Source organism: Crassostrea angulata, chromosome 1, assembly GCF_025612915.1.
Source record: "Crassostrea angulata isolate pt1a10 chromosome 1, ASM2561291v2, whole genome shotgun sequence".
NCBI lineage: Eukaryota > Metazoa > Mollusca > Bivalvia > Ostreida > Ostreidae > Magallana > Magallana angulata.
The window spans coordinates 15020187-15033974 of NC_069111.1; the positions used below are offsets into that span (position 1 = coordinate 15020187).

A 13788-nucleotide genomic window follows, 5' to 3' on the forward strand; every position below is an offset into this window, starting at 1 on the left:
GTTTGAAACCTGTACATTCTTCATAAAGCATGCTCAGATCCCGCTTTGTCCGTCTGTCTGCGTGGCAGATATTTTAAAGCAGAAGATTGCCTCTTAAGCTACCATGTTATTGCTGTCAAAATAACTAGCATAAAAATGAAGATATCAATAACGGATTTAATATAATTATCACTAGACCTTTGGAAAATGATTATGATAGGTTGAGTGTTTATGAATTCAATGTATGTTGAAATTCACTATTTTCATTGGTTCAGCGGTTATTTGCTATATTCCGGTAGGCTTAAAGATGACAAGGGTTGAATCCATGTAAATTTGTTCATTGCATGCGAGTCCAACCCAAGTACTACGAATCTGACGTTACAGTAAATGCACTGCTAGGATTTTATGTTTTCTTTGGAAGATCAGCGGTAAGTGCTATGAGATTGTTTGCAACGGTTGTTGCTTTTATACATGTGAAGTATAGGCTCGTCACCAGCACGTTTTGTTTGAATAACTTTTTTACCTAGTAAAACTACAATGAAGCACTAAAAGCCAACGAAATACAACATGCACTTTTAAACCACCTTTGACAAAAGATGACCATTCGATACTAGTATTTGATAAAAGAATTAAAATCTTTACACTTTGAATATAGTATCGAAAATTTTAACACGTCAAATATCAAAACAGAAAAAGAATATGAATTGTACATAAATGTAATAAAAATATAGACTAGGAGGCTTCAATCGTTTCATTCTCCTTTTGCCTGTATTTTGCGATTCTGCGAGCGCGGAATTTCTCGAGAATTACCGATAACGCCCACTACATAGTGCTCGTTCAACAGCGTTATTTAAACAGCTGATTGATGCCGCCTTTTCACAGAGTCGAGAAAGAAATGTATATTTTTACGGCTAATAAGTTGATTAAGACTGGAGTTTAAAAAAAATATGGTAAGTTAGTTTTTAAGATGAATAATTGTTTTTAGTGTAAGTCGATTAATTTTAACAAATTTGAAGTATGATTTGAAAAAAGTTTTCCCAGCATGTATGCAATGTTTAACTAACAAAATATTCATTGAAGTTTTAAATTATTTTGAATTTTTCTTATAATACAAAATTAGGTTCTAAATTGATTATCATTGTAAATTTTAGTTTCTTTGTTTAATTTCGAAGAATCTCAATATAAACCCTTTGAAATATATTTGAGCGACAGAAGAGAAATTGAAAGAAGAGTTATTTCAGTGATAGAACAGAATATTATAAATACATACCTGATAAATTCAATATAGTAGTCTGGTGACTAAATCATTCTTGAAAAGAAATTTTTCTTATACCTTTTGATGAAGAAAAAAACGGATAAGAGATATGAAACATTAAAATTGTGATGAAAATATTTTACTTGCAACTTTTTTTTATAGGAATGCTTTACATAATTCAATCTATGTAGGAAATTAGTCATACGTAAATTCTCTAAAAGCTAACGGTACTTTTAATTTAGGTGCAAAGACATATGGTTAATAAAATTAAATTTTCTAGAGTTTGTAATTTCAATTTTATATATTGGGCCCAAAAACATATCTATCATAGAATTAACTTAATGTATATAAAAAAACATTTACAAACTGTAGATTTAGGTACATGTAGCAGGTACATTTGTATCTGTATGCAATGATGTAATAATGTTGCCATTTGGATGTCTATTACACTAAAGAGGGTCTAATTATCGACTTGATAGAAGCATCTGTTCAAACAGTTTCATTACTATTCTTGTTACTTCAATTTCATGGATATGACCTCAATTAGTCCTAAAGTACATACCGGTATTGCGTAGACTATTTGTATGTATACGTATTGAACACACCGTTTGGTCACGTGTTCCTTGAAAAACAAGTCTTGCGCATATCCGGTAATTATATAAATGTCATAACGACGATTTTTTGTGTCTATAAATATAGACAACTCTTCGGAGGGCCTGGCAAATAGGATGAATTTAAGGAGAAAAACTAGTAATAGTATTAAATACGATTAAACTTATATTTAATATACATAAATCTATATTTACACAGGATAAAAATCCTCTCATTTCACAAATACCATTTAACATAAATTATACAATTTAAAAGAAGCACTTTTAGACTAGTGCTTGATTTGTTATTGTTATAGCATATTACTATATAAATATTAATGCTTGTTATGTACGGGAATACGGAATTTTGTGATACCCTTGTCAGGTATTGTTTTCCAATATTTATGCAAATACCTGTACTGGCACTGTACCAGTTATCGGCTAAAATTCAACGTTTTCTTTTCGTAATTCCTTATTTTTTGATATTTTTGGATAAAACTTGACATACCTTAAATATTGAACTCCTTATTTATCAATCTGTTAGTTTATATCATTATTAAGAACCCAAAACATCTTGTTTTGTGCTTTTTAGCACGGCCCGAATTTGCCGAGTTTTTACGATTTACTGTACCAGTTATCGGCTTCGTGATAATAACGTGGTAAAATCCCTGTACATGTTGATTTTATACTCTGCTAAATGTAAATTGAATTATGCCCATTGTAGGGTCAGACTAAAGTAGTCGGGATTATGATGCATTATAAACAAAAATCATAAAATTGTTTGTTTATTATCATACAGTAATACACCAAATCGTATACTATTCAATACATAATTGTGCAATCAGGCGTTCAACTGCGCCACGAATCTCTCGGAAATTAGTGAATTCCTTTTGTTTATACATGTTATATGTATTTATATTATATGTCAAATCAAAGAAGGGATATAATAACGTATCACAGAGAGGTAGTATTCTATTTTTAACTTATTACGTCACTTCCCCTTGCTGAAAGTGCAAAGATGTAAAATCAGCGGTAAACAATGATCGTTTAAGCTCATGTTTAAATTATATTCAAGAAAATTTTCAAGCAAACTTACTTTTCTTTATTCGAAAAAGACGTCTGAATTAAAAAATCTTGGATTGTCGCGTGCTTTTAACCCGAACTCTCAGTTTAGCCGATAACTGGTCTTAGCCGATAACTCGTACAGTACCAGTATTCAGTTTCAAATCGTGGAATATTAATAACGTAACGTAAAGGTTCAAGTTTCCCTAAATGCAGTCCATTGTTTAATAATGCAATTCATTGTTTAATGCTGTTATTACAAACCACATCAACATGTGGAAATTCAGTAAATAATGCAGGCTTTATGCATCAACATCTCAAATGATATTAAAAATATTGATATTCCAATCAACGTCAATCAACCCCCTCTTCTAATTTACGTTAACAATGATCATTTGTGTGAACAACCGTGAATGCAAGTAGCCCTTGCAACAATAGATTGTCGTTTCTGAAAGCAACCAAGGAAGTTATTTCAGTTATTGTATAGTGCCGTGTGATAATTAGTCTATCAGAACTGGCTCTTGCTTTAACTATAAAGTTATTGAGCACTGCTTATTAAACCCATTCAAAAATCCTCTTTATATATAATTCTACAATGGAAAGGAACGCGTATTTCCTCTTGGAAATGTCTTTCTATAAATTGTAAACAAGCCCTATTACCAAGAATCTTGATATTACTGGTTCCCATTCAAGTTATATTTGTAAAAGATTCCATGTTTAGATGCCGAATGATTACTACATGTATTATGTCCAATTCAAATACAAAAGGTTCACAAATTCACAGTTTTATCAATGGCACCTATTATAATTGCATTGAATATATACATCTGTAGCTTGTTAGAGGATGAACACCATAAATTTAAGCTTTCATGGGGAGATACTTTGACAATATAAGACTTCATCGGAAATAGTGATTGACAATGAGTAGGGGGGGGGGGGGGAGTATTGACGAAAAGTACCAATCTCTTGAAATACAAAAAAATATATCCAGAATAAAATCGTAATCTCTCATTGATACACTAGTATGTTTACTAACGACCCTGGCCCACTTGATAAACACACGACAACTGTCGTGCTGGATCAAACGTGTTCTGTCCACATATATACATGGAGTTATAGGTAACAAATTGTTGTATAGTGCACGTACACATCCGTATCAATATCTATTAGACAAATTAAAATACAGCCTTCTACTAACTTCTTTATTTTGGATTGTCTTGCAAAAGGCACGGATAAACTGAATATAGAGATTTTCCATGAGGAATATTTTCATGATCTTGTTTCATATAAAGAAGCTATAGAAAAAGGTTTGATCTTAAGTAAATACTGTATACTTAATGAGGACATCAACCCATGGATCTGTTTTGTACAAAACATCGACAAATATACCGATTATAAGGTACAGGCTTTTTGTGAAAGAATTTCGGCCAGTGCAGCCTGTGGTGGTTTGAGGGGGTTAGGGGTTGGGTGATGGAGGTGGCTATATGGTCGGTCGATTTTATATCTAGATAATATATTATTAAAAGAGTGCAACATATGTCCTACAGATTTCGTACGCTATGCAGTAGCCACATTAATTAATTAATACGTTATGTCTGGTTACAAAACGTATCCACTGCTAACGTTTCAATTTTTCAGGATTTTTATCAGATATTGTCTACCATCTTGGACCTTAAAATCAAAAAGGTCAAGGCAAAAAAGACACAAAATACGCAGAAACTAGTACACCCTGATTATCAATGCTCAATATTGACACACATGTATCAATGGTACATAGTGTGCTCGTTCTAATTCACCAGTCTCAAATTTATTTTGAGCCACGTATATCAAGGTAAAATTTTGTTCACAAATGTAATCCCGAAATGATTTCAGTGGGATGACAAGGTCGTACTGTTTATTTTTGGTCACCACAGCTGTACTACTTTATTAGTTCATGCCAGGAAAATGTTACCTGATCACAAACATGTTCGCGACTACGCATGAGTGTACACTGTATGTGGAATATTTGCGCATCGTTTCAAATTCTGTTGCAATTTTTCGACTTGGATAGTATTGATTATCCAATGTAAGTAATAGATGTGATAGATGTTTTTTTCTCTCCATTTTCTTTAAACCACTTTTTAACCAATGAATTATGATGTGTGATTTGTTAAAAATTGTGCTGATGTTCCGACGAATATTTATCCCTCCAATTTGCTAACAAAGTATTTTGACTTAAAAGTAACAAACAAAATGTGAACATTATACTCCACAGAAACTTGAAACAGTAAACGATGCCTATGAATTAGTACACATAATCAATAGGCATACCTAAAAACATCCCATTTACACTTCCTTATATTGCACATGCGCATTGTATTTTTGTGTAAAACAAAAAAAAATTAAATGTTTTACTTACTTAAATAATGACATATTTGATAGAGGCCGACTGTACAAGGAAAAAATGAAAATTGTAATGGTCTTGGAGAAACGGAATTGGTTTGCATAGAAAACTCATCAGAGTATCCAATTGGACCAAAAATCTATCTACAGAAGGTTTTTTTGTCGTTTCAGGTCTCGATTTGCATTCCTGGGATGTGGTCTGATAAATTCTGTCAATACTATGTATGTTATGTTGTCATGATATCAGTCTGTGTATTGTCCGTACATTCACAACCTTCCGAAAGACAGAAGGGACTCATCAGCGACAAAAATGTGCTCCAAAGATACTTACAATTGCGGACATTAGCAAATAAGAGGTTGCACAAAGTCAACCATATCAATGGTTTTCGTCAGTCGCTTGGCAAGTTGGATCATATATACTCACATAAAGGTCAGTAACTCATAGTCAGCAATTATTTCATATGTAGTTAAAAATGTGCTGACGTCCTTCAAAATGCCCACCGAATAAGTATGTAAAAATGTGCATCTTTCACATAAGTACACACCAAATTTTAACTTAAATTGAGTAAGTAAAAAACTGATCAAAAACAGGGGGTTCTTTTACTTATGGAATAAGGAATCATTCTTTTAGTATTGTGAGGTGATGATTTTTGGTCGGGGCGTGATCAAATCCAATGAAGCCCGAAGTGCGTTATGATAGATTTGAAAACGCCCTGACCAAAACTATCACCTCATTATATTCAAGGGATGATTCCTTATTACTTCTATTTATATTATTTTCAGAAATTGTAATATTTAATAAATAGTATTAAATATTAGATCACTAATTATGCAACCCACACTTCGCACCCCAGTAATACATCATTTGAGTTTATTGAACTTATATTACAAAATTGACACTAGAATTTATATGCAGGAAATTATCTATACATGTAAGCTCTTATTTTGAATAAGCATTTTAAGTAAAGGGACCAGATTGCTTTAAAAATAACATTGTTATAATTATACAAATGTGAGTAAAAGGATAATTGCCTCCTAAGAATATTTGAATTGAAAGGGGGGGGGGGGGGTGTCCAGACCTCTGCTCCCACTTCGTTACGTGCCTGATGTTCCAGTACATTCATATAGCCTTTATAGCGTCATAATATTGTTCATCTGTAAAAGTAGAAGGGGTTGAATCCTGCAATGGACCTTTTAATAAGAACGTAAAAAACCTAAAGAATTTGCAATTGGTGTTTGTACATGCAAAATTAAAGAAAGACATAGCTACATATCTTTAAGTCATTTTAATATCAGATTGGTAAATTGGACAAAATGTCATAAATGTGTGTCGACTACTAGTTACATGTACAACCGAGGTACAGAGTTCAGAATTCTTTGTGTTTCGTTAACAAGATTATAGGTTTTATTTTGGTGTTTTTCACGAGTTCGCTGCAGAACTGTAGCTATACAGTTTGTCTAAAATACAAATATACGATTATAGCTTTACGTTATTTGTAAACAACAACGTTGAACGAGCTTTGTTTACATAACAATGAATTCTAAACAGTGTATCTTGCGTTGGTCAATAATTAGAACAGCCCTTAAAATCAATTTAAAAATAGTGATCATGCCCCTTATGTTCTCTTTTATGGTATGCTATATATGTGTAGTACATGTAACGTGCGTGAAAGAATCATGCAAACTATATTTATCGTGTGTGCATAATGGAGTATTTTTCAGTACGTGAAAGAAAACTGTCAAAATAATGATTGAACTTCTAAAATTCAATGAAAACCCCCAAAAATTTAAGCTCACCATTTGCCTCGAGTTTCAATATTAAAGTATAACCTTGAATACATTACCCAACGCTATTTATTTTCTGTTAAAGCGACTTGGACACGATTTGACTTAAATTTTTCAAATTTTATTTTTCCATTTTCAATGTTTATACTGATAAATATAGAAGTTTATAATGCTATGTCAAAATTTGAAAGTCAAATAATAAGTTATAAGCAAGATACAGAGTTCATAATTCTTTGTTTTGTAAACAAAGCTCGAATATTGTCATTTTTACATATGTGTTGTATTTGTGCAAGTTTCAATCAAATTTAATTTGATAATAGTAGTTATAAAGATATTGAACAATTTTAAAATGTTTTTTACATGTCATTTTGTCTAAGAAATGGTAATTCTCTACATTACCGTGTACATTTTTTGTAAACAACTATAAGACTCTAGCTTTGTTTACATCAATTCTTACCTCTGTATCTCGCTTTTAACTTGACTTTAACATTCAATATTTTGGTCAATCATTTAAAATGCACCAGTAAACCATTTTATACATAAAAAATAAAAATATTTTTTTTTATCTCAAATCGTGACCAAGTCCCAACTCTAAAAGTTATAAACATCTAGACATAAATTGATTAGGTGGGTGATCAGTTTTACTTTAAAATTACAGTGCATAAAAGTTTTAACGACATTTCTATTTTTAAGTATCTTTTGGTTCAAAACAAAACAATGTAACCTAAGAGAAGGCTTTATTGTGTTCCTTTTTTGCATAAACTTTACGTTAAATATGATAAGTATACACTTTTTTAAAAATATTTCTTGAAATGCATGCACATCATTTAACGGAAAACTCCTCTTTGGAAAAAATAAATAAAAAAATAAAACATGAACATTTCTTTTTGCAGATAAATACAGTATTTTAAAGAGACAAGCTCGGGATAAGAGAGACACAGTTGGTAAGTTCACCTCCTCACTGACGCATCTATTGCAATACGATTGTACGAGGAGCGACCTCATTCATATTTGTTTTGAAACAAAACAGACTATGATAGCTTGGCAATCTGCTCAAATTCGCTCTAGAATAGAGAGCCCGATTTTAAATTGATAAAAAAAGTATGAAGGGTTAAAGAGTGCTACGTAATAAATTTCAATGACTTTAATAATTTTTTTGAATGCTCTAAATATCGTATATCGTGGTTATCGAAGCTCGGCGTCTGTAGAAATAGTGAACCCACGGTTGGAACTCTGACAAGTACGTTTCCAATTTGTAATAAATTCTTAGCATATTTAAAGAAATAAATATGTTTCCAAAGGTATTGGTCAAAATAAGGCCATTTAATAATACATTTTATTTTACTTTAATTTGAGATTAGATTTTTTACAGCTGTGATAGATGATGGGTAGCGGGGTTAAAATACAAGATCTCTCTGCAGGGAAATTTTTATGTTCCAACTAATAGAAAAATTGTCAGATTACGTTCCTAACGAATAATCTGATAATAAATATGCAAATATCATTATCAATTTCTCTCTAAAACCAATAAATCCGGCGTTTGAACATAAACTTATTTTGTATTAAATTATTGAACCCATTAAAATCTCAGAAATTCTACTTTTTTCCCCATAATTTTATACATTTTCAATTAGAGTGACAGAATTATGAGTTGATAGCCAAGTTACGCTATGCGTCGAAATAGCAGTCATCTTTCATGTTGGGAAAGAAACCTCGCCAACTGCATGAGAGCATTATCAAGTGTGCAGACTCATATTATAAATAGAACCATCTAAATAAACAAATAATTAATAACCACCGTATCATTATGATAAACTGCAAAACTTATGATCGTGGGCATCTAAGACAGGCACATCTTTAGCATACAGCATACCTTCAAATGTCAGAATATAGGGGCTTTCCAAGTAATCAAACCACATATATATCGACGAAACACAATTCTAATTTGTCCATCTATCGATTACATATGGAAGCAGTTTATATTCGAACAATTACTCCGAGATAGGAGTTGTCACTTATATTGTTCGATAAAATAATCAGGCAGCTAAAATTAAACACACACCATCAGGTTTCCCCTTTACTCATTTTGAAAGAGTAATTATGTGAATCTATTAATGGACGTAATTAACCTTTATGTTAACCCAAGATAGATCTTAATTGTGCTCTAGTTTAGAATTTGTAAAGAAATGTTTGCTCAACAAAACCCAAAATAGAGGGAAGGTTTTAAAACGAGAACACGATAACACATAGACATCTACGTTTTGTAATTAAGAAGTTCTTGGTTATTAAAGCCGAGAGTAAAGGGAATCTTTTGAGTCGTATTCAATGTCAAAAAGTGAAACGCAATTAAATTTTTAATTAAACGGTCAGAAAACTGCTGTTGGCTTTTTTTTAATCTTCGATTTCAAATGTATACTACTCGGTAAGCGAAATTGCGTTTTAATAGAAATGTCAGCTTATCTTTTTTCATTTTTTAATGTACCATTTTTCGAAATTTCAATTTTACACAAAAATGTTATGGCCATCGGACATAAAATTAACAAAGAACCATTAAGAATCAAAAATTTATATCTTGTTTATCCATTCAAATGTTTTCGATCTTTGTGAGCTGAAGCGTTTATGAAAGTAGCAAACAGCAGAGAAATACTTTTAATGGTTATGTATTTTTTCTGCATTTACCGCGAACTTCATTGTCCATATGAACCACTAAACCAACGTATGTACGTAGCTGTCTTAAACGTAATTGGTGCATTTTTTATTCGAAAAAAAGCGTCGATTTAAAGGTGTTTTGATTTGTGAGCTAGATAGAAACACCTAAATATTTTATACCGAAAGTCACAGGCTTCATTATAATGGCTCCAATAATTACAAAAATGCAAATACTCAAACCCGGGCAAATTATTCGAACTGTTAGATCGTAATTCGGTTTTGTGAGTGACTACATAAACACATTGGGATGTCATAACACAAAAGGGTAAATTCCCAGAAATAGTCATCATTTAAGAATGAACGAATCCAGGTTAACATATAAAATGTATATTTTAGAATTATAAAAAACGGTTAAGAATTGTCAATTTATTGTTTAAAAAATTCATGATATGAATTCTTCGTTGCATTTTTAAAAATACCAAAATACCTGTGCATCAAATTGTGTCATTAATATATTACATGTACATGCAAAAGTATTACAACGAGGAACGTACATATTTATTGAACTCTCTCTCTCTGTCATCAATAAATGTTGATTTTGATATTGCTGATAATCTTTCCGTGGGTTCAAAAATTAAAATAAACGTACAAACTTAATACAAGGCATCGTTTATCATACAAAATGACGTGAATATTTTACAAATGGTCAGCGGCCAAGAGATAATACGTTAGTACATTATCAGTTGTTTGCTGCTCGTATTTGCCTAACGTCAATCCACGAGAATACTGAGCCTTGTATGGGTAATAATTATCGGTTGGTATGGACTGCTAGGAATTATAGGACAGTTACTACCATTCGTCTCTATGACATAGTCTTTACCAGGTGTGTACAGCAAACGATGTATACTCGTACTCTTTCAGAGTCGCATGCTGCATATAAGTGATAATATAATCAGTGTCAGGCACGAGTGTAAAAACAAAGTTAACTGATTTCCAACAATATTATTTCCATCGAAATTACTGATGTAATAAGTAAGAAAAAGGGAATAAAACACAATTTCACCGGTTGAAATGGTGTGTATTTCTTCAAGCTGATAATGACCCGACCTTGTTTCATTCTTCAATAAATTTTACGATAATAAATTTCGCGAGTTATTTTTTCGTTATCCATCACATCTAAAAAGCGGGAAAATATATCAGCAGAATTTATGTTCTATGGTGTGCGACATTTCTCCTATTTTATAAGTCATATCTTTAAAATTTGCAAATTTACCATTTACTGCAGGATACTGAAAAATATCTTCTTTCTTGTCACAGGGTTCGCAGGAAGTGACATCTTGGATACACTATTGTCCACATTACTGCGTCCAGGCAGTTCCGACCAACCCTCAAACTTCCGCACACCATTTCCACGTCTGAGTGTGAATGCAGATTTCAATTTCCTTCGAAATCAAATGCAGTCCAGCGGTTGAAAATTGTTGACAATCTATCCTAAAGAATTGATCTGATATTTGTTTCTCTATTTTTGTTGTTGTTTGTTAGGTGCAAATTCGATCATGTTACATAATTACATTTTCATTTCTAAAGGTTGTATACTTTTGTTTATTTATTTCATATCATAGCTCTACATTCTTTGTGTTTATATTGTTACATGTTTACAATCTTACACACGCCACTTTACCTTCTTAGAGTATACAAGTATTATTTTCTAAAGTATACAAGTATTTGTGACGTTTTCGCTCAATACAAAAGATGTGAAGACTTTAAGTTATTCATTCAAATCACAGTCTCTTTTAAAAATCAAAATTTGACAGACCCTCTTTGTGGAAAAATTTACAGTTTGTTACCCCAATGCTTTATAATGTATAAACTCCTTCTCAATGTTTCGTTTAACTGGAAATAAACACTTATAATACATCTGTTTGCTTCATCGATTTATTTTAACGACAACCTGGTTAGATAACTGTATACATGTATGATAATGTGATAAATATAAAGGTGTGTACACGTGCACTTGAGCCACGTATTGCCAGGGCTTATATTCATGTGTAATGCGTGAGCACTATAGCGCGGACTCTAATACCCACGCATAAAAATATGTTACCGAGGTTAAACCGAATGCTACAACGAAAAGTCAGCTTGCGCATACATATCCCCAGTGATCTTGCTGGCCATTTTTTACATCATTATTTTTTTTTTTTACAAATTCTATGAAAACTGACAAATAAGGGATTGTATTAATATATATTCATTATAGTTATTATTATAATTAAATATTGTACATGCGTGAAAAGATTAAGGCAATGTTAAGGATGGAGAGCGCCTAGGGTTAAAACTTCTTTGTGACATTTCCGTGATACTTCTTTCCTGACCTTCACTACTTCTTTTCGGACTTATTAACATTAGGGATTTTGGTATAATGATGTTACATGTAACATATATTCAGTGTATCATTTCCCCTTAATTTAGCATTGGAACACGGCGTATGAGCACAAGTAAACGTCATCACGTGTTTTGAAAAAATCTATTATTGTACGATTAAATGAAACTCGCATAAACATACTGATAGGTACTCAAGAAAAATAGTTGTTAAATCATCTGAAACTTTCGATCTCGATATAGTTATTCCAGCATATTTTCTGGCACTATATCTTTAACTGCGAGAATGCGCTAAATAACATGATTTATGGCTTTTCATCAATTTTTCATATCCATGAGAAAGAGCTTATATATAATAGCTTTAAAATACAAACATGAGAGAAAGACTTTAAGATACAAACATATTTTATACAAATAAATACCCAAATAAATATATGTATACATATAAGCATGGAATGATTAGAAAATGGCATTTATAGGCATGCATTAAGTTATTGATGCTTTTACCAATTTTTACATGTATCATATACTTGGTATAAAATACAGGGGTTTTGCACCCCTAATATGAAAACAAGGTACGCGACTTTATCACACCCTCCTGAATCATCACCTTTATTAACACCTTTTCGAAACACTTTGTACTTTTAATTTAGAGTGCCCAGAATATATATATATATATATATATATATATATATATATATATATATATATATATATATATATAATCTTTTCGGTGCAAATTGATCTTCAGCTAATTTATGGAGTATACAACCTAATCCAAATAAGATGTTTGGAAAAAAAAGTCTTCATAAAAGGGGAAGGGAAGGGCGGAAGTAGGATGGGAAATTTGTCGGATTGTTTATATTCTAGCTCCAGGTGCCGACAATTTTAAACGTTTGGTAAAAAGAGACCTGTAGAAATTTAATGGTCAATCTTCAATAATATTTACAATGAAGCGCATTGAAGTGGTAAAAGTTTTCGTTTGAATGGAATGTCCTACACTTTGTATCGAACGTCAATTGTTACATAAGACACGCCCAACATGCATACAATTTAATTCTACAGGCATACAATGCACAGGAAGTAAAAGTATAATGGTTACCCGACTGATTGATCTAATCCAAATAATTACAAGTTCACTGTAAGGCCACATTTCTAACTCCTCCCCTAATACCCACCACAAATAAAAACCCTCAACCCCCGCCCCATCGGCAGCGAATTTCATAATTTAGGAACAGTACACAGTAAAATATGTACTGAAAAACAACGCATTTCGTTGATCACTAACGACTGTGAAAGTAAAGAAGAAAATATGAAATATAATACATTTTTACTAAGTGGCCATATTGGCCCTACCTAAGGTCCTGAACCCCTGACTCAGGGGCCATGAATTTCACAATTTAGGCAGTTTCATGAATATCATAACCAAGCATTAAGTTAATCTCCCCTCTGCTGTGTATGAAGAGAAGATTAAATAAATATATTTTCACATTATGGCCATATTAGCCCTCGCTTTTGATGGACGGCTCTATGAACATCATATTCGTGCAATAACAAAATATTCTAAGATTAAAAGCATTTCATCATATGGGCATAGGTCCCGCCTTATGACCTGAACCCCCGATACGGACCATGGATTGCATTCAGATTACCACCCCCCCCCCCCCCCCCCCTGCTTTGGATACAAACAATATTCTAACTATAACT

At 32.1% G+C, this 13788-nt stretch overlaps 1 protein-coding gene across 2 annotated transcripts; it reads left to right on the forward strand.

Moving 5' to 3' along the window:
• The first annotated feature begins 264 nt into the window (after positions 1-264).
• On the forward strand, positions 265-11621 carry LOC128163669 (uncharacterized). 2 transcript variants are annotated; one of them, XM_052827301.1, is made up of 4 exons: positions 265-407; positions 5440-5698; positions 7947-7997; positions 11020-11621. In XM_052827301.1, the coding sequence occupies exons 1-4, from the start codon at positions 324-326 to the stop codon at positions 11172-11174; spliced, it is 549 nt and encodes a 182-aa protein (XP_052683261.1). In that variant the 5' UTR covers positions 265-323; the 3' UTR covers positions 11175-11621. The 2 variants fall into 2 exon arrangements, with proteins under 2 accessions (XP_052683261.1, XP_052683267.1); XM_052827307.1 differs by lacking the exon at positions 265-407 and adding an exon at positions 806-929.
• Positions 11622-13788: the final 2167 nt, after the last annotated feature.

Bases quoted from the DNA above. Each gene is read 5' to 3' on its own strand.
- LOC128163669 (XM_052827301.1), top strand. From the start codon at position 324: ATGCGAGTCCAACCCAAGTACTACGAATCTGACGTTACAGTAAATGCA. The intron at 408-5,439 runs GTAAGTGCTATG...TTGTCGTTTCAG, and splicing joins TTTTCTTTGGAAGATCAGCG to GTCTCGATTTGCATTCCTGG. The intron at 7,998-11,019 runs GTAAGTTCACCT...TTCTTGTCACAG, and splicing joins GGATAAGAGAGACACAGTTG to GGTTCGCAGGAAGTGACATC.